Source organism: Oryzias latipes, chromosome 10 (genome assembly GCF_053564925.1).
Source record: "Oryzias latipes strain Hd-rR chromosome 10, Olatipes_Hd-rR_3.1".
Classification (NCBI taxonomy): Eukaryota; Metazoa; Chordata; class Actinopteri; order Beloniformes; family Adrianichthyidae; genus Oryzias; species Oryzias latipes.
The window spans coordinates 29,358,117-29,386,093 of NC_136246.1; the positions used below are offsets into that span (position 1 = coordinate 29,358,117).

The following is a 27,977-nucleotide window of genomic DNA, read 5'->3' on the forward strand; positions in this document are numbered from 1 at the left end:
AGAGTCTCGGGGTATCGCCTGTCGACTCTGTGGCACCGGTAGGTTTCCTGTTCCCCTGTCTGGGATGAAATGGAGCCTTCACCGGTGAGGAAAACCCTTCATCTTCATCACTGAAAGGATCTTCATCAGCAGAAAAAAAAGGTGTTTTTCCGTGAGTTTCCAGGAGAAACAGAAGACATGGTTTGCAAGTGTTGACCAACACTTCAATCTAAATTTGCTCCTTTAGCACCCCCGCCCCCTGACCAGCCACAGATTCCTAGTGTAACCCCACCACCACCCTCCTTTAGGCACACGCCGGCGTGCGTCAGCTTCACCCGGAGCTGTGAGCCTTCGATGACTAAGCCATGCCTGCTGGCAGCCAGGCAGCACATTTACCTTCAGTGGGTTTCCTCCTGGATCGGTACGTTTGACCTGCGGGGAAAACAGGTAAGCCAGCAGCACCTTTTCTACAGGTCGACCGCCCTGCAGAGCTGGGATTACGCTGAGGAGCAGAAGATCTGCGCATCGGAAGAAGCTTTGCTTAGAGAAGAGAAGCAGATGAGGCTCATTTGGGGGGGGGATTTCATGTTTTGTTGGATTTGAATCAGCTGCTTCTCCAAAAAAACAAATAAACCTCAGAGTCAAAAAAGAGAAAGAAGAAAAAAAAAGACAGGGACAGCTTGGATGATCTGACAGGAGCTAAAAGTATGTTCTGAATCTGTGTGTGAAGAATATGGAGGGTAAAAAATAAAGGAGTTAGGGAAGCATGGAGCAGATCTCCCTGACAACATGTGCTGCAGGAAGGTGGTGGGGGGGGGGGGGGGGGGGGTTCGCTGTTCACATGCCTCTCTGAACCCAAGTTTGACCATCCGGCAGGGGCTGGAGGGAGGAAAGATCAGGTGACCCGCTCTGCGCTAAATCCGTCTGGCACACACGAAGAGGGGAGTTGGGTACATTTGAGAAGTTAGTGATGGGAGATCAGGACAGACGAGGTCTTTTGCATTTATCTGGAATTTTTTGGCTTTTTTTTTTTATATGAGAGAACCTGGATTATAAAGTGGCACTTGAAAAACTAAACTACAAAATTTCTTGATGCAATATTGGAGGCTCAGAGTGACCTCAGAAGATTTATCTATAGCAAGTATTTCTAAAAAAACAAACGATTGCAGCACATGGAGAAAAATAAAAAGTTAATTATTTGCTATTTTAACTGATTAAATACTGGAAAGCTAGAAGGTCACAGTTTAGATTGAATAATAGCTACAAAAGAAGAGCCATTTGCTAATAAAAATATGAGTTTGAGATCTTAAAACACCTTAAATCACATTTATTTTAGCAGAACAGAATTCATAAAGTTAAATAAAAAATCATTCTTGATGGCTGATTGAATAGAATAATGAGAGCACAGTTTTTTTTAATTAAGAAAATCATCAAAAAAAACGTACAAATCACTACACAACATCCATGCAAGTTGGATTTAATTAATAATTATCATTTTGCTTTTAAATTGAGCAACACTCACATTAAGAGTTTTAGAATATCTTTTATTTTAGGAAGATTATATTTCTAGGAACGATACAACAATGCAAGTGCCATGAGAGACGCGTATAGCTTCTTATTTTCCTTTAGTTCCTTTGAAACCCTTCTGATGAAACTCGTGTTTTATTAAACCTGTTCGTGTACAAACTAAACATTCCATAGTTAAAAATAACCCAAGTTGGGTTGTTTTTAACCCAACTCTAAGGGTTAAAAAGGGACTCTTCTTCTTTCTCTTTTGGCTTTTCCCATCAGGGGTCGCCACAGCGAACATGTCGCATGGTAAACTTGGCAATGTTTTATGCCGGATGCCCTTCCTGACGCAACCTTCTCAAAGCAACCGGGCTTGGGACTGGCACAGTGGTAGAGAAGGGAACAGGGAGCAACCCGGATTTGAACCCTGGTTTCACGGACGGAAGGCGCCGCAAACCAGCACGAGCTAAACCGGCTCCCTTTAAAAAGGGACTCATAAATAGGGTTAAAATGTAATCCAGAAAAAATGAGTATTGTTCCAAAACCCAACATGTAAAAAAAACAAAGAATTGGTTTGAAGGTTAAACCCAAATGTTTTAAAAGATTAACATTTTCTGATGGTGGAGGGCATATGTTAAGAAAATCAGGCTGAAATTTGCATTTCTGAGAATTTCTTTATTTAAATCGCTGTGAATTAGGAGCAAACGAAAAAATGCAGTTTGAAAAAAGATCATATGTATGATGTAGAAATGACGCCGCAAGGTCCCAGCTCTGAGTTACCCCACACTAATAGTCCTGCCCACAACTTAGAGTCTAATTTTTAACGAACCCTTGCCGCTCTGCAGAAACGATGTCCTGAGTTTGGCTAAAAGCAGCGTTATTATAAATAAAAGACCACCGGAAACGCTTTGAAAAAATAGATCAAAAGATGATCGCAGTGGGACTTGAAGATTTAAAATGTTTGATTATTGTTTTAGACAATAACGTTCCTAACAGTAAACTTTGGAAATAATTCTGCTCAAGTATTTAAAGCGCCAAAAAATCCAAATGTCAAACAAAAAAACAAACAAAAAAAATCTAAAAAATATAAGAGAACGTTTTAATAAATCAAACATATTTCTAAGTTTTGGACTCAGCATAACTGAAATACTTCACCCACCCAGCTCTTGTTCCAGACGAAAACCTATTTTTATCATTGCAATCATCATTTGTTTTGTAAAATCCATTTTTTTATATCTAGTTCTTCTCCACTGTGAAAAAATAACTATTTATTAAGACCATAACTAAATCAATTGGACTATTTTCAGTGCTGTAACACTCTTATTCTTGGTTTCTGCCTGACCCTGGATTGTCAGGTTCTGGTGCTTCACCGCTCAAAACCCACAGATTTTATTCTCTTACGATGAAAGCTGGATAATACACTTCAACCAGGTGGACAATCTGACGTCTGCTGCAGGAATGCAGCTCTGCTGAGCTAAATCCGTCCTCAGCTGAGAGCTGCTGAGGTCCGGAGGCTGCAGGATGCTGTGAGCGCGGCTGGAATTTCATCGGTGGGAGGGGTTGCTTGAAGGTAACAGGGCGGGGCTGCATCCTCAGCGGTGGAGCGGCTGCTGCTGCTGTGTGCCTCACACAGAAATGTCAATAATTGACTTAAACACTCTCTGTAACGGTTCAGGGTTTACTTTTCAAGTAAGTGAGTATTAGATGTAAAACTGCATCTGCTGATTTAATACATTCCGATTAAAGTAGTTCTGCTTTTTAAAGACAAGCCTGCAGAAAAGTGGTGCTTTGATAGGATTAACTGCATTTTCTGCATTATTATAATGTTCTTTTACATTGTTGTGAGGGGAATTTAAACTCATTGCTTCGTTAGCACACTTTAGTTCATTAAAGCTTTTTAGTTTATCCTCTTTTGAAGTCCTTTGACCAGCATTCAGAGAAGTTCTTAGCCCAAACCATGACGTGTCCACCACCGTGTAAAAGGCTGACTCTTGCAAGTGTACCGAGGTGAGATTTGTTTTTTTGGATTAATGCAGCGATATGCATCACAATGTGTTGCATATCGCTGCATTAATACAAATTGAAGACTTTGCCCCATGTCAGAATCAGCTGAAACTAGCTATTATTTGATTGTCGGTTCATCTATTTGATTTTAGTTTAGATTTATTGTTAAAGTTCACAGTCAGCTTCTTTACTGCAGCAAAACAAAAACAAAAATATGCAATTTTGCTTTTTTTTTCATATAAAGCTTTACAATTGAACAAGATCTAACAGTTTGAAGTAAATCTCTTCTGCTCATAAAATAACTGCCTAAAGTTAATAAAAAGCACATCAGTATCCAGGTGGAAAAGTGAGAGCAGTGCTTTTTCCCTTATCCCTTGTGCTATCCACTTTACCATTGGGAGTTGGGTGTGTGAATGTGTGAGTGAATGTGTGTGTGACTGGGTGAATGGGTCTGTGACTGTAAAGCGCTTTGTCCTTGTAGGAAGAAAGGCGCTATATAAGTATACGCCATTTACCATTTACCATTTACCATCTAGACCCACTAGACAGAGCGCTGAAGCTTTTTTCTTCAGTGATTTGTGATCTTCACTGGTGTCCATGGATTACATGAAATCTTTCCACCTTTATCCACCTTTGTCATGGTAGGGAGAACACGTCAATGTAAGGGGGGGTCATCTAAGGTAGCACAAGGGTTAATTCAATCGGAATGCAAAATTCTGTACCGGTCACGTGAGGATCGTACCAAGTTTAGCCATCCCAGAACTTCTTTTAGGAATCATTGCTTTGAGAAACAGAAGGTTATAATGGCATCCTTATTATTATTATCATCATTTTTATTAATGGTTTCGTTTTCATTTTTTGAAGAATGAAAAAAAATACTAATTCAGAGGCCAAATCTACAGAATTGGAAGTGTGCATCCGTGGTCGGCCATTAGGGCCTCCGGGCTGGGCTAAACCACCTGGTTGTAGACAAGATGGCGCCTGAAATCATCGGCGGAAATTACACAATTGACCCAAACCTCAAAAGTGTTTAGAATTGTAGAAAACATTTTTTTTAGAGCTTAAACCCTGAGAAACCGTAACTATTAAAATAGATTTCTCCAAGTGATATGGGTGGACTTCTGATTCTGGATGTTGATGACTGCAGCCAAGTTCTCTTGAAACATATTTGCAAATGTTATTTCAATAATTTCTCCTTTTTCTGTCATTTTTGTGCTGTATTTGCAAAGTTTTACATGTTGGGTTTATTTCTTTAATTCAGTCTCTTCTGAGTTAAACATCTTTCTTTGAGAAACATATTTGGACTCTTCGTGCGTGACAGGAAATCTACTAGAATCTAGCTCTACAACAGCTATCTGTCTTTTTCTGTTTATTGCGTGTCGGCTTGTCTGTCAGTGATGTCACCTGCTTTTGCCAGGTAACACACTAGAGAGCAAACAGCCAGTTGTCCCTGTCGTAACTCCAGCAGTTCTGACAAACACACAAAGGATTTAACAACTGCTGCTGTTGGCTCAACGACACAAACACACACTCACACGCCCGTTGGGATGATCTGGTGCTAACAAGACAGTTTCTTCTCCACAAACTCCTACATGTAGACATAAATACGAAAGGACACGCTGGCTTCCTCTGGTTGCCTGTAGCTGAGATTTATCTGTGGTCAGAGTGTCTTTGAGCAGGGCTTCAGCCGTGGCAGAGTTTAATTTAGCCCGGAAACCCGACTCTCCGCCTCCTCCTTTAGCTCCTTCTCTCGACCCAAGACGAAGTGGGCGGAAAGTTGAGAATGGTGAAAGTGTTTTGGTGCAGAAGGATGACAGACGTCTGCTTGGCTGCAGAACCTCAGGCAAATGCTAAGTAGAGTGATCTTCTGCACAGGAAGTGATGTCGTGCAGACCTGCGTGAGGCTCACGTGTGGAAGTTTACTACGTTTTGTCTCTGTTTTTGTCTGTCTTTGTGTGTGTATGCTTGACCTTTGACCTTTATTGTGAGGATGTTCATTTGAAGGGCATTTTCCAGAAGTGGACAGTTTAAAAGTATAATATTATTTTCCTTTTCTAATCTCATTACAGAGATCCATTTTAACGTCAAAGACCGGCCCGTCCGAGGCTGCAGTTGGTGTTTGATTTTTTTCTAGCTTCCAGTTTCTTTAACCTTTTGAGAGGAAAATGTATTTATTTCATTAAATTGTTGCACATAAAAAGTGTAAAACGGCAGTTTCACCATGAAGAACCCAACTAGGATTTTCTTCAAGGCTAAAATTAGTGAAACAAATCTGGTTTATTTGTTAAAACTCATTTAAGTTAAAATTAATGTTGTGTTGTTTTTAATAAAATGCCATTTTTGCACTTTTTTTTTTTATTATATATTAAAATGTTGACCTTATGTACACTGCAAAAACAGGCCCGAAGAAATAAGTCACCAATTATTTTTCTCATTGACAGTCTTCTTTTTAAACAAGCAAATATTTGCAGTTGGAGTCAGAATAATGGCCTTACCAAGAATTCTAATTCAAATTTCTAGTCACTAAAAACGTGTTTTCTCAAGTTACGATATTTTGATAATGAAAAACGTGTCGTTTTTTTCTTGCTAGACAGGAAATAAAACAATTATTCCTAAAACAAGGTTTCAGTTCTAGAGTGTATTTACCTTTAATAGACAGAAGTAGTTTCTGTGCCAACATTATGCTTCTTAAAATGTCCCTTTTGTACGTTTTTACATATCAACACTTCGTTTTACCTAATCTTCATTTTCTGCACAAAAAAAGGAAATCCTATGGCGTCTTTTTACGCTAGATTTTGGGTTGTACCCGTTCAAATATACCATCAATGCTAAAAACCAAATTCAGCCTCATCTGACAGCTGTGGTGGATACAGTATACAACAAAAGTTCCATGATGTCAAACAAACTGTTTTTTTCTAAATATGCCCTAAAGCAGGGGTGTCAAACTCATATTCACAGAGGGCCACATCAGCAAGTTGTCCTCAAAGGGTCAGATATAACTTAACCATGTAACTAAATGTAATGAAAGATAAACGCAAATACTCCTTGATGTTAAATAGCTTATTATTTATTTACTATAACTTTTTAAAGTGACAGCATAAACCTTTTCAAATTTGATTCTGTCAAGTTAGGTTATATGGACAGTGTTTAAGTCCTAATGTATAGCTGCCCAATCCCATATTTCAAGTCCAATTCCCCCTAGATATGAATAAATACACACCAAGTTTTATTATTTATTCTAAGAAATTAAAAACTATTCTGCTCTCGTGGGCCACATAAAATTACATGGAGGGCCACATTTGACCCGCGGTCCTTGAGTTTGACACATGTGCTCTAAACGGTATAACAAAGTGTTTTATACTTTATTAGCAGCGTTTTGTAGCATATTTTATTGGGTGAGCTTGGTAAAAACGGTCGCAATAAATCCATATTTTGAGCAAAATCTTCTGGTTTTGTCTGTTAAATCCAGATTTCTTGTTCTCTAAAGTTGAAGCTTCTTCTTTTGTCACTTTTCTTGCTTTTTTTTCCTGCAAACTTTCCAGAGACACTTTTCTTTTTGTTAACTTTGGAGCTTTAATTTAATGGTAAAGTCACCGATCGGAGCGGCCGAGTGACATCAAGACACATGGAGGGGGCAAGCATCCTGACCAGCTTCAGGAGAGAGAAACTGCTAGTTTAAACGGAATTTGGTTCAGAATCCGCCAAAAAAAAACTAAATGATGTTTCTTTTTTTTCTGGTCCACAGCCCGGCGGTCCAGAACCCTTGATGTAAAAATATCTTTACAGATGTAGAAAGTAAAGAACTTAGAGACACTGATGTAAGCGGATTTCTTGTAATATGTTGAGGTGCTATTCTGTTTGAAGGTATTTTGTTTAGATTTTCTTCAAACAGAGGTTTAAAGTCATGAAAACTTTTTTTAATGCATGTGAGGAACAAAAAGCTTATTTCTATTTTTATAAATGTAAAGAAAACCTTTTTTAAATGTCTTCCAAAAATGGGGTCTCCTTCTTTTATTATTCCTACAAGAAGAAAAAAAACATTTTGAAGTACCCATGCAAAGAATTGAGTGAAGACGTTTTGAGTGATTCGTGTGGGTTTTGGTGCACTTTGAGTTACAATAACAATCTTTTAATGGTGTGTTCGTCGCCATGGCGATCCATCTTCTGGAGCTCAGGTCAGCTGATTTAGTTGTTGTATTTCGAGCCCTTTGAGCGACAGAAAGTCCCTTAAGGCTTGTGAAGTTCAGTGAGTGATGTTTAAAACTAGAATCTATGAAAGTTGTGTCAGCAGCACCTCCATAGCGTTTTTGCGCTTTTGTTCGACTGCGTTGTTGCTCACGTTGCAAACACACATTCACAGGGGAAGTAAGTGCAGGTCGTTGACTGACCGGCCTGAGCCCACAGCTCGCTTCAAACGTGCAGAGAATCTGTGATGTGAAAAGTTTGCTTTTAATTCTACTTTTACACACTTTAACTATATTTTTCCTGGAAAAGGTGAATAAAAGGAAACCTGAGAAGCATCAGTGACGGATTTTCTCTAAACGTACCTTCAAATTTTTAAATAAGTTTAAAAAAAAACTATGAAACAGCTTTTTTTTAAAAATATGGTAGCAGGTTTCGAATATTTTTGCTGCATAATTCCACATCTTTAAAACTCAAAATACTGAAGAATATTATTGTTTTTATTGTTACTCTCAAACTTTATGTCATCTTTTGGTCGTTGTCATATTTTATTTATCAAAAAAGTTCATGTTGTAGATGTAAAGCGACTCAAACATCTAAACTTCCTTTTGTATTTTCTAATTTTCACAAACAGAAAAAAACAACTTTTTGTGTTCTGTATATCTATATAGAGACTTTTTTTAGACTAAAAAAAACTGAATTCTGTTCATTTGACATTTTAAGGTTTGAAACTTCTGCTTTGATGAATTCTTCTAAAGGAAACAGGAAATATTGTGAGTGCAAACGGGAAAAGATGAAGATAAAAAGACAAATAGGAAAACAGGATAAATGTCAAAAGTGTTTCTGCTGATTTTGTCAGTTGTTAGTTGCTTTGGATTTAATTAACCGCTAAATACATGTAAATCTGAAATTAATAAATGTTCCAGTTGTCTCTGTATCTTTCCTGTCATTTTTGGTGGTACTAAATAGGAAATTTAATTATGTGAAATAACAAACGATATCTTCATGTACGGCGACTTTGGGTTCCAAGAAAGGCGCCAAACAAATAAAAATTATTATTATTATGAATGATTTCAGAAGCTCCAAATGAACTGAAGTTGACTGATTGTTGGAGATTTTTGGTTGTTTCTTTGGTCTTAACTATTGGCGACCTCATAACTTACATGTCAGCAGTGTTAGAAATAAATGGCGCTTTATTTTCTTAATCATACTTCAAAAGCCTTACTGGTTAAAGCACATCTGTACTTTTGTGTTGAAAATGTGGATTATGTTTTGGTAAAAACTACTTCTGTGTGAAACTCTTGCAAAGATTCATGTTGTGATAATTAAATAAAGAGTATTTTATACTGTTTTGTTCAAATAGTATTCAGATATTAGTTTTCTGTTCAAAGAAAAGTGATATTATGTTTCTGTTACAGTCTTGTGACGTGTATCGTGTCGCCTGAACTCTTTCTGTCAAATGTTATTATTAACACAAAGTTCGGGTAAAATAATCTGGATTAAAAACCTCCGTTTATTTAGAATAAATTGGAGAGTGAAGATCATTATTGATTTATCTGCTTGGACACATTTTGTTTACTTTGTGGCGCTTTTAGGCAACTCCAGACATTCATTGGCTCTAAAATCGAATTCTATGAAGAATTTGATCATTAGATGTACTGTTTATGCTACACGGTGATGAAAAAGTGGCTAAATTTAGATTTTAATGTATTGATGTTTGCAGGAGTTCTGCGGGCGTCGTGAAGAGCGGCCGGAACATGGCACAGTGAGTCCGACTCTACGCGACCAAACAAACAAACAAACAAACATCCATGCTGCTCTGCGTCTTCCTGTTTGCAGGATGCAGAAGAAGACCAGCACCATGTCTCTGACCATCTCCTCCTCCTCCTCGGTTTCTTCCTCCCGAGAGATGTCCTCCTCCTCTGTTGCTCAAAGGCACTCCAGCCTGGTTCAGCCGCTGTGTGTCGACCCTCATAGGGTAACCATGGAAATCCTTCCAACAGATATTTTCAATGTAAAAATTCGGCCCTTAAATGGGTTTTTTTTCTTGTGTTAAACAGCAGCTGCGTTCATACAGGTAAATAAATACAAAGGCTGTGGATCAGTGGCTCGAGCTGCTGTCTGCCTGTCGGTTGGCTGGCTGGAAGTTCAAATCCCAGTCATAGTTGTTCTTGAGCAAAGAGGGAAACCTCACATTGCCTTTAACTTTATGTACGTTTATGTTGTGTCCAGACTCAAAGTCCCGTCTACAACCAGCAGAATTCAAGGAACGGAGTCGCTCCCACTTTTGTTAAGGTAAAAAAAAAAAAAAAAAAACTTTTCTTTTTTTTTAGTCACAAAATCTGCTTTTCTGAAAAGGGTTTCTGTCTCTGCACACTCCTCTTCCTCCTCCTCCAGTGCCTCCATGACGTGTCCACACTGAAGGGTCAGCTGGTGGTCCTGGAGTGCAGACTGAGAGGGACCCCCCCTCTGCAGGTCATGTGGTACAGAGAGGAGAAACCAATTTTAGACTCGGAGGACTTCAGGATCCTGCGCAAGAGTGAGAGCACCGGATCACAGAGAAACCTTTATTCCCTCCAAACACTGTCAGCACAGAAACAGACGCTTTCAAGACAAGAAATTCATCCAACTCCATCCTGTCAACCACAAAGTAGATTTGAAATCAGGTTTAGTCGGCTTTGTCTTTCAATAAACTTTATTTATAAAGAATTTTTTCATTGCCCCGAGTGCAATAAAATACATGCGCAAAGCAAAAATATTACAGGAAAAAGTTTATAAATGATGGAGAAACAACAAGTGTTCAATTTATTGAATTGAAATGTTGTCATTTATTTTTTATTAAAATGAACGGAAGAAATTTTAATTAAGATAAAGAAATAAAAATGCAAGAAGATTATTCTATTAACCCTTGTGCTATCTGAGATGACCCCTCCCCCTTACATTGACATGTTCTCCCTACCATGACAAAGGTGGATAAAGGTGGAAAGATTTCATGTAATCCATGGACACCAGTGAAGATCACAAATCATTGAAGACAAAAGGTTCAGAGCACTGTCTAGAGAGCAGGGGTGTCAAACATAAGGCCCGCGGGCCTTATCCGGCCCGCCAGGTGGTTTAGTACGGCCCACACATGAAGAGTAAAAACCATAAGGATGTTTAAAAAAGAAAGCAAGTTTCTAGTCCATTCCTGTGGCGAGTCATGATTTTTTAAATAAATAACCGAAATGCGCAATTCCGCCACTTGGGGGAGCAAAGGAAAATCAAAACAGGTGAAACAGCACGTGCTATAAGTGAAACCTAACAGCTCTGTGTCTGGGTAAGATGCAGTTTGGTTCCCTATGAGCCTCACCGCTGTTATCTTGCTATGAGGATGATCAGTAGTGACACCTTAATTACCGAAATGTTGTAAAAAATTGAAGTGGAGTGAAGAGCTTTCCAGGAAAATGGACATTTTTTTTTTCTTTCACAAAGCTGAATGCAAACCCGAATGTTTTTTTTATGTCATCAACAGGTTGCAGTGTTCAAAGAATATGACATTAAGCCCCACTAAGAGACTCACCATAAAGAAAAGTTTCTGGATTGCTTCAGTGTCAGATGGAAAATATTCCGTCTGTATAAAATTGAACAGACCAACTTTTTTTTATTGAATTTAATTTTATTCAAGATCCATTGGTCCCAAGTGATTAGGGTACCATGTTGGTTGAGGCAAATTGAGTAAAAAAAACTAAAACAAAGCTGTTATTTTGCTTTTACGTTACCGGTCCGGCCCACTTGAGATCAGACGGGCTGAATTTGGCCCTTGAACCAAAATGAGTTTGACACCCCTGGTCTAGTGGGTCTACATGACCCAACTCCCAATGTTAAAGTGCCTAGGATAGCACAAGGGTTACATCTATATTGCTTACAGAAAACTGGTTTTATGATCCTTTTTAGCCTCTTTTGGTTTTAGATTTTGGTTGTTTTGAGGATTTTTTTTAATTTCTAATTATATTAAAGTCGTTTTTTTTTTTTTTTTAAAGACATAATTGTTTTAGTTGGCCCTAATTTACAACACTGGTTATCAGTAACAATATTGGTCTTGTTTAAACTCGATCACAACCAGGCAAAAAATAAATAGACAGTAAACAAAACTGACATTACGTTCTAAAGGGATTCTAATTCTATTATAATAGTCTGGATCAAACATATTGTATATGAAATATTGGCCTTAAAACAATTTAGCATGACTTTAGTAGAAAATATTTTAAAATAAATATTTAAAATACGTTTCTTTCTTTTCTTTTTTTTTAATCGCCAACAAAAACTGACCTGTGTTTCTCAGATTCAAATCGCTTTTATTTCGATAGCCCAATATTAAACAGTTGTCTAAACGAGCTTCACAATTGTACAAAACATAAAAATCATTTATGAAATAAGGTGCCTGATTGCTAAAATAAACTTAACTGGGCATCACTTCCTCCTTCTCGGTCAGGAAAAACTCCTGAAAGAAAAATGGATTCTGGGGGGGCAGAAAGAAAAAGGAGAAACCTCAGAGATGTCCACATGAAGGAGGCATCCTCTCCCATTACGGACAGGCGATGTGCCAGAACTCTTAGAGAAGAATATCTTATCTAACGCTACAACTACATGTTTAAATAGTTTAGCAGATGGGCTTCATCCAGACGCATCTTCTACTTCTGTACCTCCAGCAATAAAACTTTAAGAATGTGCGTTTACCTTCACTCCATGTTTCCTTATTTTCCAGAGGCCAGCTCTGCCTCAGTGCCAGGTGAGTGATCAGCATTAATTCTGTAATATTTGGTACAAAACCGCTTGTTTATCTGTTTCCTGACCTGTCTGTCAGTCAGATTAGTGCTCATACCTGAATAAATCTGTTTGGCGGCGTCCTCGTGGTCTTATTTTCACTTCTGCAGAGGAGCTGTGCACTCTGGTGATCACTGAGGCGTTTCCTGAGGACTCAGGCTTGTTCAAGTGTGTGGCTCTCAATTCCTTTGGCAGCGTCTCCTGTTCTGCCACACTGGACGTTTACAATGGTACGAAGCTTAATGTGCACCACTTGTTCCTGTACTGTTGATCCCACATCCCTGTGGTCACTTTCACTCCCGGTGCAGACCTGGAGGAGGAACTGGAGTACGAGGCTGTGCAGCAACAACAGGAGGAGGGAAATTCTCACAGACAAGAAAAGGTGAAAGACAGCCCACCGGAGAGCAGCGAGGACTCTCCTCCTGAACTGCCAAACCTCATGAACCTTCCTCCTCCAGAGTGGCCTGACAGTCCATTGGAAGACAACAGCTTTGCAGAGTAAGTACACCCAGCTGTCTGTCTGTATCTGCCCAAAAATATACCTGTAAGTCCTGTATAAACTGCATTACTTCCTAAACTAGAGATACATCTGGATTAGGGAATTTGTAAATTGCTTTTTATTTTACATGTCTTTTATGTTTAGGTATGTTTTTTCTTCTCCTTTTTTTACATTTGCATTTTGAGAAGATAACTGATGAAATCGGATGAGCTTATAAATTTAAAAAGAACATTTTTACGCCAGTCACTGAAAACATGTAATTCTACGTTTGTCCAGAGGGGGTCGCTGTCGCGCCGTTTAAATAAATGCTGAGATGAGAAGGAAGAAGTTTTCAAATTAAATTTAAGTGACCCAAAAGTCGTCATTGTTTATTTAAGACGTAAAAATATATATTTATAACTCTTGCAATTTAATACATTAGCAATTTTCTGAAGTATTCACGTTTCTATGGAAACCAGTCAAATCGATTTTCAGGACCTGCGCGGTCCCGTCTTTGCCTCGCACGAGCGCGCTCGTGCCACCTGTTGCCTCCTCGGCTCCGTTTGTGTCTGCACTCGCGCCGCTCTCTCAGCCTCTTCAGAACTTAACGAAACGACGAGGTGAGCTTCTTATCCGCGGTTTTTCCGCTCTGAGGCGGTTCTGAAGGTTTTGTGCCGGTTAACGGCGTCAGCTCCAGTCTAGTTCGCCCGTCTTGTTCCCGCCGTGTCCTCTCGAAAAGGTCAAACTCGGTTTGGGGATTGAAGTTGGTGTTTTTCAGAAGCGGCGGGAGTTTTTGGTTAAATGAAGTTAAGCTAGGAGTTGGAAAAGGTGACGCCATGATGAGATTTTTGAAAGAAAAAAAAAGTTAAAGGTTACAAAGTCACTTTTTCATTTAAACATTAACTTTTTAAATAAAATAAAAATCGCTTCACAAAAGTAAGCTATTAAGTAAAAGAACTATCATGTAAAATTATAAAAATGTACGAAACTGGAGCTGGAAAATAAAAATATCGTTGCATTTATTTAGTTCAATGTCGGCTCTTACTTAAAGTAAAAATGCCAAACTGGAGTGAAATAAAACAAAAAAAAAAGAAACCTTTTATGAATATAAATGTAACCATAACATATTAAAACTTCTCCTTATTCATATTTATCTAACAAAGCTAATTAAAATGAGTTAAAACATTCAGATCTTTAAAAAGCTGATTTTGTCATAATATTTCTGCTGTATTGTATTTTTTTTAATCCAGGTTTGTTCCTTTTTTGTTCTTTTTTTATCCTTAAAATATTTGGTTTTGAGGAACTTTATGCCTTACAAAATAAAACAGGAAAATAGTTTCTTTAGCTGGATAAATATAATGGATCTCTTTTGTAAACAGATTCATCCTTCATGTTCATGTTCTTTGATTGGGCTAAATACAGCGTTCAGAGAATCCAACTGACCATACATTAATTTCAGAGGCTACAAACGGAATAAATCAAACACATTTTTAGTTAGATTTGTAAATTTCTCACTGTTTGAATTTCTCTGGCTGGACTTTGGTTGGTGTTCAGTGACGGTTTCCTGATGTGAGGTATATTTGGTCCATCGGTGTCCCGGCTATGATCTCATGTGTAATCTGAAGAGCAGACATGGCGCCCTGTCCTTCACAGACCCTTCCTCCTTGTCAGTTCTCCACACAACCAGCAGCAGTTGTTCAGAATCTGCTGGCAGCGGTCTGGATCTTAAGGTCACACTGAGGCTCTGCAAACCACTTTATTTTAGAGTCACCTGTAGTTTTGCTATGGCCATGAAAACTTGACCGTTTGGACAAACTGCATGAAACTTTGGGTAAGGAGGGTTTTCCTATGTAAAGAACACCTGACTTAGAATGAACTTGGCTTCGGTTTATCGAAAATTCCTGCCATTGCAGTTGTCGTGTTTACACTTGTACTCATTTAGAAACTTTGATAGAAGTGTGTATTGGTGGTGTTTTCTGTTATAGATCGGTAGAAAAACCTCCATTATTTGTTAGTGTATGTTGTGTACGCTTTCAAAAGGCAAAGTTGGGTGTTTGCACCTGCTAGCCAATGTCCAAATACCAAGACTAATATAGCTTTAAGCACTTAACCGCACAAATGCACGAACCAACTCTCACACTAATGCACCGCCTCAGGATCAAAATAACCCTGCGTCATTAGAAGCGTCAAATCTGCTGAACAAAATGTAAATAAATCTCTGAGAATTGATTATTACTCTGAAACTTGTCACACTTGTGGCTAACAGTCGCAGTCTTTAGTTTTTTTTTTTGTTCATTATTGCTCCGGAGACACTTCTTAAGGGCATTTAATTGCTGCTTGCAGCTACCGAACTGCATGTAATTCTTTGATTTACAGACGAAACATTTTTGTGACATTCAAAACTACAAATGGTTTTTTTCTAACTCTCTTTTTAACGTCCACCAGAATGCAAACAGCATTCTTTAAATCAGTGGTCCCCGACCTTTTTCAAGGTCTGGTTTACTGTCAGGTGATGTTTTCACAGACCGGTCTGTGTAAGGCTTAAATTTAGCTTTCAGTTTCCCTTAACATTTTAGGGTAAAGTTAACTTTCATTTTCTTTAAAATATCTGCAGTTAGTACACTTTAGTTGATACAGCTTTCCCCTTAACTTTACACTTAACCATCAAAGTAGAAGCTAAAAACTGGATGCCGACTTCAGCCTTGTCTTTTAAGGTTTAGCAAATAAATATAACAGAAAATAATACAACCATTATAAGAGGTTGTATTTTGGAAAGATAATGAATTCGCAGTGTTTGCAACTTTATTAGCAGCGTTCTTGTAACATTAGAGAGCCGGTTGTCACAGAGAGGGCATGGAGTGTTGCAATAAATCAGTACTTCCACTAAAGACCTCTGACTTTGTTAAATGTAGATTTTTTTCTCCTTATGCTTCCTTACTGATTGTTTGCACAGAGAAACTTTGCAAAGACTTTTGTTGTTTTTTTTTTGCTAGCTTGAGGGTTTCAATTTAGTGGTTGCCTAAATGTTTTAAGAAGGTACCAAATGCATTTAAGACATTTGGTCACGGCAAGAGTCTTGACCTGTTCACAGTGAGACATATACGGAGAGAATCTTTATAGATATACTAAATAAAACTTCTTTCGGAATCGGAAAAAAACGCAAGTCATGATTTTTCTTTTTTCCCTCTGCGGCCCGGTACTAGATGACCCACCATCCATGGCTAAGGGTAGGGCCCACTGCTTTATGGTGTCAAACAGAACAAACGAAACAACTGGACAACAGTTCTGTTGTGCTCTGAAGTCTCACTCCAATCATCTGTTGAAACTTTGGGGGGAGGGTATGGTGCTTGTGTTGCAGTTCCTTATGCAAGACACTGAACCCCACAGTGTTCCTGGTGGTTATGGGTTGGCGGTAGTGATCGGCAGCGGAGCCGCCATTAGTGTGTGAAAGGGACTGTGACCGTAAAGCGCGTTGGGCCTTCTAAGAAGGTAGTAAAGTGTAGTATGCGCCGTTTATCATTTTTGTTTGATGTTTTTGATGCTGTGTAAAAGAGAACACAGGCTCGATTGTTTGGTCGTCAGACGCAGCCCATGAACTTTAATGCGTCCATATTATTTAAGGTTTTGTTTTTTTACTCTAACACTTGAACGCTGAAGATGTCTACTAAGTAACACATCCTCTTTGACATACTGTGAATCTTTGATGTGATCAACGTGAATCATCTGATTCTGAAACGGAGATGGGCGGCTTTTCACATCTGCTTTGCACCAATATGCAACACGTTGCAAATGTAAAGTATCTAATAATGGCCTAAAGCCGCTTTTCTCTGTGACAGAACCAGCTGATGTGCGTTGACTACATAAACACCTTACTACTGTAATGTGTTACATGTCAGCGTTTCTCTGCTTCAGAATTTGCTGGAATTCCATTGATTATGTAAACAGTTGAAGAGTCACGGTAGTCAAAGGAATGTCAACACTGCAGCCAAAGGTCCGATGTTAAAGGATTAAAATGCAGCCAGTAACTCGTCCCCTCCCTCCGGTTGATTATAGACTTTTTCCACCGGCACTTCTTAATGCCGAACAAAGCACTCTCCTTAACTGATTTTAAGTGTTTTGGTTCCTAATGCTTTCATGCTATGAGGCTTTTACCTGAGAATGTATTTAAAACCAACTTGCTCATTCCAGGTGTGCGGTTTGATGGACTTTGTGTGCGTCTTTCTTCTTTACGTGCGCTATCTCCTCGTGTGCGGTGACTTGGCCTCAAACGAAATGTATGATCCTTCATCTCAGACTCTGTATTTATCTGCATATCCACCAAACGTGGCATCTGCTGAGCTCTGGAAGTTTTGCCTCAAATGTGTATCAACCATTGGGCTGAGTTAAACAAACGTGGCTATCAACACAACTTCTGATTCACTATTAATTTTACCCAAAGTTCCTTTCTAAAACTGTTTATGATGCTGTTTTCAGTCAAGTTGTGCTTTAAGCTGAAAAAAATTGGAATTTCATACACAGAAATTATGACTTGTTACATTAAAGTTTTCTTTAGCTGCTAGAAAACAAAAATCAGTGTGTGTATTTAGGAAGTTATTAATGAATTCTTTTAAACAAACTTGATTTGATCAACTTTTTTAGACTTAGCATCAGATGAAAAGCGGATTCTTTATTGCGAGGGTTTCCCTACGTTGTTCAGGAAGATGCTCCTTGTGTTTGGAGGCCTTCACCTGTTCAAACCTGAAGGTGGTCATTCGTGCTGCATTCTCGGCTGACGAAGGCGAGCTCCGAAAACTCTGAACAAGTTGACAAAGGTGACGAAGAGGCTGCTATTATCTTCATGCTGCAGCGCGGGCCAGATTGCATGGTCGTCATGGTAACAACATTCTTTCCTGGTGGAAGGGTAGAGGAGCTGATGCTATTTCAGGAGAAGCTTGTGTAGAAGATGAATCAATGCGCTCTGTAACTCATTAGGAAAAACCCTCTGGAAGTAAAACATCTAGTCTTTATTCTTCTCTGTACCATAAAGTTTTTAACATTCAAGACGACATAAAGGCAAAACATGAACTTCTTTAGTCTGTTTTCACAAATAAACCCAATAGAATTAAAGACCATTTTCTGTCAATTTGAGCTGGATTGTGAATCAAATCATGTTGATTTAGCTTGTTTAAGTCTGTGTCACCAAGGCTTAGTTTTCCATGTTTTATCACGGTTTGCCACATTATAAAAAAAAACAGTGTAAGGTAATAGAGCTGCCATCAATGTGTGATGATGTTGAGAGATCAGGGCCATCTTTATTTTGAAGAACTCTACAAAAGTGTCAAAAAACACGTGTCCATGTTTGGGTTCATGAGAGTACGGTGAGGTTGCAGAGACTGCTTTCAGCTGCACTTCTGTCTCTCTGTGACCCAGTCTGACCACTTGCTGTCCCGCATTAGACTCTCCTCCATGTGTGCGGTATTTATAGACATTGATTTTCCAGCAGACGTCGTTACACCAAGACCTCAAAGTCGAACGAGCTGTGCAGAACGCCACCGCCAGAAAACCTTGTTTCGTCTGTAAAACCTTTTTTTGACTCACAATTCGGCAGGAGATTGAGGTTTAAAGTTTGAGATTCTGATGCATTGATCATCCTAACAGTCCCTACCAGCCCCCATCGGTCAAACCGTTCTCTGAAGAACCTCATGGTTACAGCGAGGAGGAAGGTTTCCAGAGTCCAAACGGCCAAAGGTCACTAGAGGTCCTTTTAGGAGTCTCTACGCCTAGTCCCCCTCCTCCGCCTTCTCCACCTCCGGCAGCTCAGGTGAAGGAAAAAGCTCCAGCGGCCAAACTGTTCACCCCAAGCAAGCTCAGTTTCACTGTAAGCCTGTTTCTTTGTTCTCATAAATTGTTCTAATTTTTGTTCTAATCAGTTCCGTTTCCTTCAGTCCTCCCAGTCAGGAGGCAACAGCATGAACCTGTCGGACCTCCCCACCTTCACTCCCAGCACCTTCCCCCCCAGCGCCTTCAACTACGAGCGACCGAGGCATTTCATCCAATCGCAGCCGGCCTTCCAGGCCCCGAGCTACGACAGCGTTCTGCGGGACGCGCAGGAGAACCACAGCAGCCCGCAGAACCTCTACGGAGCCCAGCTCAGTCACACGGAGAGTTCCCAAACTCAGACGCTGTCAAAGTCCACGCTGCAGTCTCAGTTTCAGTCCCTAAGTCTGACCCAGAACCAGTCAGTCACCCAGGACCAGTCGGTCAGTCAGAACCAGTCAGTCGGTCACTCCCACATCCAGAACCAGTCGGTCAGTCAGAACCAGTCAGTCAGTCACTCCAAGATCCAGAACCAGGCCAATGGAACACGGAAGTCCTCTCCATCTTCATCCAGCCTCAGTTCTCCAACCTCCACCCCAGCCTCCTCTACTGCACCTCCTCCTCCTCCTCCTCGCTCTTCCTCCCCCACCCCCATAAATGCGTCCTCCCTCCCTCGCTCTACAGTGCGCTCCACCATCACTCTTACTCCCAGGGTTCCTAGCGCCACTGGCCTCGGCAGCGCCACCCTCCCAGCCAATCAGGACGCTCTGTCCGCCTCCGCTGCATACCTCTGTTCAGTGCTGCCCTCCCACTCCTCTTCCAAATTATCTCCCAGCTCCTCTTTTGCCCACCCCTCCACCTCACCCTCTCGCTCCCCGCTCTCACCCTCCAGCCCCCTCCTCCCACCGAAGACCTCGTCCTCCTCATCCTCCCTCCCCCATCAACCTTCACCTGTGTCCCCATCCCTCCCTCACTCCCCCCTTTCTCCCTCTTCCTCCTCTCAACACGACACTCCCCCCAGCCGGAACAGGGTGACGCCTGCCGTCGTGTCTCTGCCTGCCAGTTACAAAGTGACCCCAAACAGGTGAGTCCAAACATTGACTGTATGTGAGAACTGGACTAAGTGACCCCCAAACAGGAAGTACCCGCTTGTTCCAAGACGCAAAAATCCCATAGACTTCTACTGAGAAATAAACAGCTGTCACTCAGTTATTCTATTGGTCAGAATAACCATTTTTGCTCTGATAAAATGAGAAATAAATCACATTGTCTGATTTTTAAAGAATTTATTTTAAATTATGGCGGAAATCGGGGGAGTAACGATACGTGTAGTTGAACCGATGGCAATTTCGGTTGGGTTTACTTCTGGACCGTTTCGGTATGTTTTTCTTTCCTTTTTTTCTGCACAAGCATTGTTACAACCCAGCTGCTTTGTCGCTCGTAGCGGGGAAACGAGAGCCGAGCTGCCAGTTAACTAGCTGCATCGACCGTCCTCCCCCAACCGCCACACACCCTCAAACAGTCTCAGAGAGAGAAAGTCCTTTCCGGCATTACAACCCATTTATTATGAACACACCAACAGCGTAACAACATGAACCTCACTTCTCTTCATAGCTCTCTCGGTGATGGTGAAGGACTCCACACACAAGATTTCCCACTTCCCATGAGTCTTAGTGGCTATAGGCGGGGCTAACCCCGCAGGTGGCCACTGTATTAACTTTGCGCCGAGGCGGAAGTAATGTTAGCCGTGAGTTTCCTCCGAGACGCTATTTGGTGACGGACAGTCAGCGTGTCAACATATGGCAAATGCAGACGTGAGGCCAGAGATGAGGACCCCCCCCCCCCCCTTCTATTAAAGCAGATCACGTACATTTTATTTATTGTTATGTAAGACCAATAAATGCATTCTGTAGGTAGTTTTTTTTTCTGCCTTATTTTTTTGTACCGAAAAAAACACAGAAAATAGAAAGATAAAAAATGTATTAATCTCCCAAGGGAGAAATTCACGTGTCCGGCAGCAAAACACACACAAACACACACACAATAAATGACAATAAAATAATAGTTCATAAAATAGCAGTTCATATCAGGCAGATTTGTTTAACAGCAGTACCAAACCGAGCCCTATAAAAAAAATCTGAATCGAACCAAATTGAGATTTTAGCGTATCGTTACACCCCTAGCGGAAATGTATTTGGTCAATAAAAGTTCAACTCAATACTTTGTTATACACCCTTTGTTGGCAATGACAGCAGTCCAGCGTTTTCTGTAAGTCTTCACACGGTTTTCACCAACTGTTGCTGGTATTTTGGCCCATTCCTCAATACAGATCTCCTCTAGAGCAGTGATGTTTTGGGGCTGTCGCTTGGCAGCACGGACTTTCAACAAGGATGTGTACATGTGTCTTTTTATAGACAACCAGTTCAAACAGGTGTCATTAATACAGGAAATGGGTGAACGACAGAGGATCCTCTTACAGAAGAAGAAGTTACATGTCTGTGAGAGCCAGAAATCTTGCTTGTTTGTAGGTGACCAAATCCCTATTTTCCACCGTAATTTATAAATCAGACAATGTGATTTTTCATGTACAAAAGGCCTTCAGACTTTAGTTTACTCGCTGGATTACTAGCTTGTTCTATTTGCTCTATTTATATTTATATTCAATGTGGCAATGCTGCAGAGCATTCTAGTTTTTTCAAGTGACTTCCAACAAGCTCGATCCTGATTGGCAAGAGCGGTTGCCATAGCACAGACTCAGACTGACATGGACCGGGTGCTTTCACGGAAGAAGAAAAAAGTTTAAATATCCTTTTCAGGTTAAAGATTTGGATTTAACTAATAATAATAAAAGCTGTCAGTTTCTTAGTAACTGTTGAAATTAGCTAAATTCTCCATTGGAACAGTCTAATCGATGTCTGCAGGGAATCTGTCTATCCATAAAAACTTGATCTGTTTGGATGTGACTCTTTAAAAAATATGAAAAATAAATGTAAAACGGAGGAAAAACAGTCTCAAAATCCCGGTGTTTTTCTACAACACTCACTTATTTTCTCTGTTTGGTCTCCCAGTATTCCCAAACCCATCCTAAAGAAGTCTGTAGCACCTCGGCCCTCTTCGTCCCGCTCCACAGATGAAGACATCCAGGGCTCCAAAGACGCCCTGATTCAGGATCTGGAGAAGAAGCTTCGCTCAAAGGAAGCCCGGAGAAGACACAGCCAGGTGGGTCCTGCAGAAAACTCATCAAAGGGAAGAAATCGTAAAACAAAGTCCATCGTTCAGAAATGCTAACTGTTTTTCCAAAGCCTTTCAAGAGGTCAGAACATGGCGTTCCCAGTCTAATATGCACATTTTAACAGTGGACCGTCTCATCCTGGACCCAAACTAAAACTTTTTGTTGTTAATTAGGAATTCACGAGTAAAACGTGGCTGAGCTTCTCAGTTTTACATGTCAGGATGAAATGTAAACTTAGAATATTGTGGACAGTATTCACTTTTTATTCTAGATCCATCTGATGTGGGAAACATTTGTTTCTAATAAATTGTTGTTTTGTCAGAAACTCTCCTATGAGGAGCGAATGGCTCGAAGGCTCCTGGGTCCAGAAAATGCGACCTGCATGTTCGACCAGGACCAGTATTTAGACTCGCCAACTGAGCAGGTACAACAGCTGCTGCCGTCTGTCCTCCACTTGCATGTTCAGAGACGTTCCACCCATGGATTCGGGCTCAGATTTGAGTCCGGAAACCATCCGCCTCTGTGTTGTTTGTTCGAGAAGAGCACATTCATAAAGTTTCATGGGTTCAGAGAGACGGTCTCCCTTTCGGGGCCTCTTGATGGGGCCACGAACCGCCACGGCCTGTGTGTATGTGTGCGTGCACGTGCGTGCATGACAGAGCAGGATTGTTCTGCCTGAAAGCCTCTGGCTCTCAGGGCTTTGCACCATCTATTCTCTCCTCCTGTCACACATCCATGCAAACATTTCTGCATCGTCCCTTCAAGCCGAGCCGGTTTGTCACCGTCTATTTTTGCCGTCGCGTTGAGCAAGATTTCCCTCCACCGGTGACAACACGCAGGTGTCCGGTTACTGTGCGGGCGTTTCACTCTCACCTCCTTCATTCTGTTTCTGCAGGCCGACGTGCTGCAGCCAGACTCTCCAGAAGGAAGACGCACCGGTGGACTGTGGTGAGTGCCTCATGGTCCACGATGCCGACACTACATCTGATCATTCAGGCGAAATGATTTTGGGTAAACGCTCCACAATCTGAGGCAAAAATAAAGATATGGAGCAGGTCTGATATAAGAACTCTCACTAATGCTCACTAATTAAAAATTGTGGAAAAATAAATAAGATAGCATAAAATGCATATTTTATATGTTTATAAAAGATATATAGGTTTTGTCCGAATTCCTTTACTTTATAGTGCACTATATAGGGCATTTTTGTAGGACTTTCCATATCCACAGTTCCAAAGTAACATTGGAAACTTCGATGCTCACTAGATTGCTGAAAATAGACCACAATGCACCGCATTAGAACTATTTGTGATTTGAAAAAATGTAAGTAAATTAATTTTCTTCTAAATCATCAAGTTGTCGCCATCAGAACACGGTGAATTCATAAAAGGTTTTTACATTTCTATGGTTTTCATTTTGGGGAAATTAGTGATGTTCTATTTGCCGTATAAAAAAAATGGACATTTAGATTCGGAACAACCTGACAAAATGTCGAATGTCACATATAGTGCACTGAGTTGTAAGTAATGGGCGCCGGCTACCACAGGTAATGATGGTTGTCCAAAATCGATTCAATTCAGTTTTGAATTTTATACATTTTAGACATATTTGTATAGAAATACATTAATAATCTATGTTTTGAAGATATTCATATTAATCTGATACGGTTCCCATACTGTAAAATTGATTAGTGAAATGAAAAACAAATGAGATTTTTAACACTAAACATGTTTCTGAAAAGGAGAAGCTCCAACAAAAATGTGCAGATCCTCATGTTCCGTCTCTCCTGGAGGGCGTTTCAGTTTAGCCATGAAGTGGAGATCGCGCTATAATTTATTCCAGAAGATTTGAGCAAAAAATTGTGATTTAGAACGCAAATGTTTACTTTAAAAAACTGTTTCCTTAAAAGAGTTTGGACAATTCCTGCCTGCGAGGAAATAAAGCTGTTCTTTTGTCAGGAATGTATGTTTAGCTCCAACTTATGTTAGCATTAGCCGTCCAATGGGAAATTCCATTATACGTTAGCATCAAGCTAGCTGACTTTGGCTTTACTGCTGTAATGCGTAAGGAAAGGCATAAAAGATTAATCTCTACTTTTATGGATCGGTTATTGATTTAGTAAGCTTAGATTCATTTAGATTCATTCATCGGTTTTTATCAACCCAGCCCAAGTAATTATGATAGTTAATATCATAGTTAAGTTTTAAAAAAAGTAAATTAGTAGTTCAGTTTGTCCTACTTTCTTTCAAGCAATTAATCAAATTTTATTTGACAATCATATTTAATGGTTTCAATGTGATATAAGGGATAATGCTGGATATTATAGGAGATTATTGGGGGGAAACTTCATCAGGAATTACCCTGCTTATACCATGGTCACTTTTAAAGAAAAAAATATTAAATCAATCGTTAATACTCAATTATTGTTATTTTACGTTTGAATTGTTTTTCACAAGCAGCAGGTTATTTGATCCGCAATGTGACAGCTGTGACGGCTGTGATGATGGAAGCCTCTGCCAGCGCGATCGGCGGTGAACGCGCGCTTCTGATGTGTCTGCAGGGGGAGGCGCCACTCGGGGACGGACAGGAGGAGCAACGAGGGCTCGGCTATTCAGGAGAAATGTTACGCTCCTCGCTTCCTGCAAACCCCCCCAGACCTGACTGTGGAGGAGGGCCGCTTCTGCAGGATCGACTTCAAGGTACAAACATTCCCCCCAAGAAGTAAAAGTGTGGGAGCCGACCCCCCCTGGCTGACTTATGCAGGTTGGAGGACTCCCGACTCCAGATGTTTCCTGGTACTTGGACGGAAAAGCCATCCGTCCCGACGACTACCATAAGATGCTGGTGTGCGAGAAAGGGATGCACTCGTTCATCATAGAGATCGTCACGGTGCACCACGCCGGGGTGTACGAGTGCGTGGCCAGGAACCGGGCCGGCGAGAGCAGGTTCACCATGAGACTGGATGTTCTGGGTACGAACGTGACGTCCTTGCAGGGAGAACACCGCCTCAGGAGGCCCTCCGCCCTCAAACCTGATAGGTTTTTTTCTTCTTCTGCAGCTCAGGAAGTTCTTCGTCCCCCCAGCTTCGTGCAGAAGATGCTGAACACCAGAGCTCTGGAGGGGGACACCGTCAGGTTTGAGTGCAAGGTGGATGCCTCCCCGCCCCCACAGCTGCACTGGAAGAAAGACAAGGACATGCTGCGCATCGACCCCAGCAGGATGAGGTCTGACGCTGCAGCTTCTGGCGCTCTGAGATCTTAGGTGATGTTGCTAAGCGACGTCTGTTCCTGCAGTCTGTACCAGGACGGCTCGGGGCGGCAGTGCTTGCTGATAGAGCGGGTGGTGAAGGCGGACGCGGGCTGGTACACGCTCTCCGCCATCAACGAAGCGGGCATGTCCACCTGCAACGCCAGGCTGGATGTCGGAAGTAAGTGAGCGCGCAAACAAACTCCGGGAAAAGAGTGGTCTGTGTTCCCTGCAGCCTGATGGTTACCATGGCAACACAATGCTGTAAGCGATGCAGCAGACGGAGGACGCGTTCAACAGCTGCCGCGTCACAAACCACAACGCACGCCGATTCGGCGACGGCCTGGAGAAAGCGACGCTCTAAGGTTTCAGCTCGATCAGATGACACCATCTGCTCTGTGGAGGAGCGCCGGAGATCACAGGGAGAGAGCGTCCCATGAGCGCTTCGTGTCACTTCTGCAGACAAGGGTTTGAATTAAGGAAAGTCGTCAAAGAAATCAGCAACCGGGAAACTGAGTGCAGAGAAAAACTGAACCAACCTATTTAATGAACTCCAAGAAAACTTTAACACTTCTTAAAGTTTCCTCTGCAGCCAGTTTCACCGTCCAGAACAGCGCGTGTTGACTGCACTAACCCTTCAACCGTTTGCGCCAGGGGTCTGCCACCTTTAACACTAAGGGAGCCATTTGAAGCCCAGCGAGAGCCACTAAGTCTCACCTCAAAGTTAGGATTCATTTGTGTGTCTGGAAATCAGTTAAATGTGTGCAACTGTAACAGAAAGTCCTCTTAGCCAGAGCACTGAACATTGATAGCAATACTAATGACAAGGTGAGAATAGATGAAAAAACTATAATAAACCAGCAGAAGACATTTTGTCTGAATGATTGGATTTTTGTTGTACAGCGTCTCACAACAATAAAAGGACATTTTTGTAATTATAAGGTATTTTGAATGAGTTGAAGGCAAAACCCAACCCTCCACATCTGTCACACATCCATGGGTGCTTCTTTTGTAGAAAACAGTCCTTTATTGAAATGCCCTCATCAAAAGAAGCTGAATACAAACAGGGCGATGTGAATCAGACATGTGTGTTTCATTTATTATAAGTTAAGTAAGGAGCATTTTTGCTAAAACAGATTTTCTATTTGTAGGAACAGATATGCAACAATACAAAAGAAGTAAATAAAAAATAGAAGTGCCACAGAAACTATTTAGTGATTGAAAGTGTTTATGGCGTATGGCAATGGCGTATACTTATATAGCGCCTTTCTTCCTACAAGGACAAAGCGCTTTACAGTCACAGACCCATTCACCCAGTCACACACACATTCACACACACATTCACACACTGGTGGCGGCTCCGCTGCCAAACACAGGCGCCCGCCTACCCCCAGAGGCAAGGTGGGGTTCAGTGTCTTGCCCAAGGACACTTCGACTCATGGGCGTGCAAGGCGGGAATCGAACCTGCAATCTTACGATCATGGGTCGACCGCCCTACCGCTGCACCACGGCCGCCCAAAGAAAAGTAGTGGGGATATGTCAGAATTCCCTCACTAGTCCCTAAAAGACTACATGTCATTAAAGACACTGAAATTGTTTCTGTGCGAGGTCTCAATAAAGTTTGTTCAAAATGTTGAATCAGAGGTAAATAACAACAAAACCGATTTTAGATTTTGAAGCACAAATTGAACCAAAGATGCTCCAAACTTCTTTTACTAATTTTCCTCTATAAATGAACGTTCCAGAGTTGATTTGTTGTTGTGCGTTTAGAAAAGACTCAAAATAAGGATTTTTTTAGTGGGAATACTATTAGAGCAGGTGCCTAGGATGGGAAGAATCGCGTTCAGGCGCGTCGTCTATCGAGGACTTTTCATCAAAAATGTCTGACCTGCTGCCCAGTTCACAGCTCTGCCGTCTCCTTTCAGCTCGAACCACGCCAGCTATCAAAACGGCGCCCCCCGGCTCAAAGACCCTGAAGCTGCTGTCCTCTGTGAGCATTCCCGCTCTGACGGTGGAGAGCCCCGCCCAGCACACCGCCCCGCTGTACGAGAGCGAGGAGCTGTAGGTCCCGGCTTCACGCCACTCCTGCACTTACCCACATCCAACAGGGAGGGCGCTTGAATCCGTAAAGGACAGGTACGCTTTGCTTAACAGGAGGGAGGATAAAAACCCGGAGAACCTGAGACGCTGCTTGCTTGAAACTTGATGGAAACTTTTCTAAACTGAGCATCTCTGAAGGGTTCAGTCCTGCTGCAGTTTGGCGTTAGGCCAGATGGTGGCGCACTTTTGAATGTGATCAAGCTCCATTTGAACAAATGGAGAAACTTGTGTTTTTGTCCCCGACAGAGCAAACAAATTTTGTGTTTCCACCCCGACTTTTCTGCACTTATCTGCCCCCTTCACCCGCTTTCATCCTCATTTGTGTGAAGAAACCTGTCTGAAGGTCAAAGTGCTACGCCTGAACGGTGCTTTTTTATGTCAACGAGATGGAAGTCATTTTAACTGGATTTAAATATGATATGGAAAGCTTAAATATCATCACAACCAGCATCTTTACTGTGACGGATTCCTGCAGCTGAACTGTTCTTTCCTTCACCTGTGATGAAAGCGTTCAGCTCAGCGGTCTTTGTGCTTAAAGCACAAATAAAGTAGATTTTTAGAAGTTGTGTTTGTTGTGTTAAAAGTTCTATCTAATCACTGGATGATTGTGGAATAAAGTCTATGACACGTGAGATCTGAGTCCTGCTG

General features: G+C 41.2%; 1 protein-coding gene across 3 annotated transcripts; it reads left to right on the top strand.

The window, feature by feature from the left end:
• Positions 1-8: 8 nt before the first annotated feature.
• Positions 9-27,961, top strand: myot (myotilin). 3 transcript variants are annotated; one of them, XM_004073625.4, is made up of 19 exons: positions 9-141; positions 227-426; positions 9,398-9,439; positions 9,514-9,652; positions 9,907-9,969; positions 10,072-10,213; positions 12,419-12,442; positions 12,588-12,707; positions 12,786-12,975; positions 18,593-18,812; positions 18,880-19,835; positions 21,820-21,970; positions 22,306-22,407; positions 22,879-22,931; positions 24,544-24,682; positions 24,747-24,954; positions 25,042-25,207; positions 25,277-25,410; positions 27,155-27,961. In XM_004073625.4, the coding sequence occupies exons 3-19, from the start codon at positions 9,432-9,434 to the stop codon at positions 27,292-27,294; spliced, it is 2,955 nt and encodes a 984-aa protein (XP_004073673.1). In that variant the 5' UTR covers positions 9-141; positions 227-426; positions 9,398-9,431; the 3' UTR covers positions 27,295-27,961. The 3 variants fall into 3 exon arrangements, with proteins under 3 accessions (XP_004073673.1, XP_011478770.1, XP_011478771.1); XM_011480468.4 differs by lacking the exons at positions 9-141; positions 227-426; positions 9,398-9,439 and adding an exon at positions 9,735-9,751; XM_011480469.2 differs by lacking the exons at positions 9-141; positions 227-426; positions 9,398-9,439; ... (4 more) ...; positions 12,588-12,707; positions 12,786-12,975 and adding an exon at positions 13,409-13,575.
• Positions 27,962-27,977: the final 16 nt, after the last annotated feature.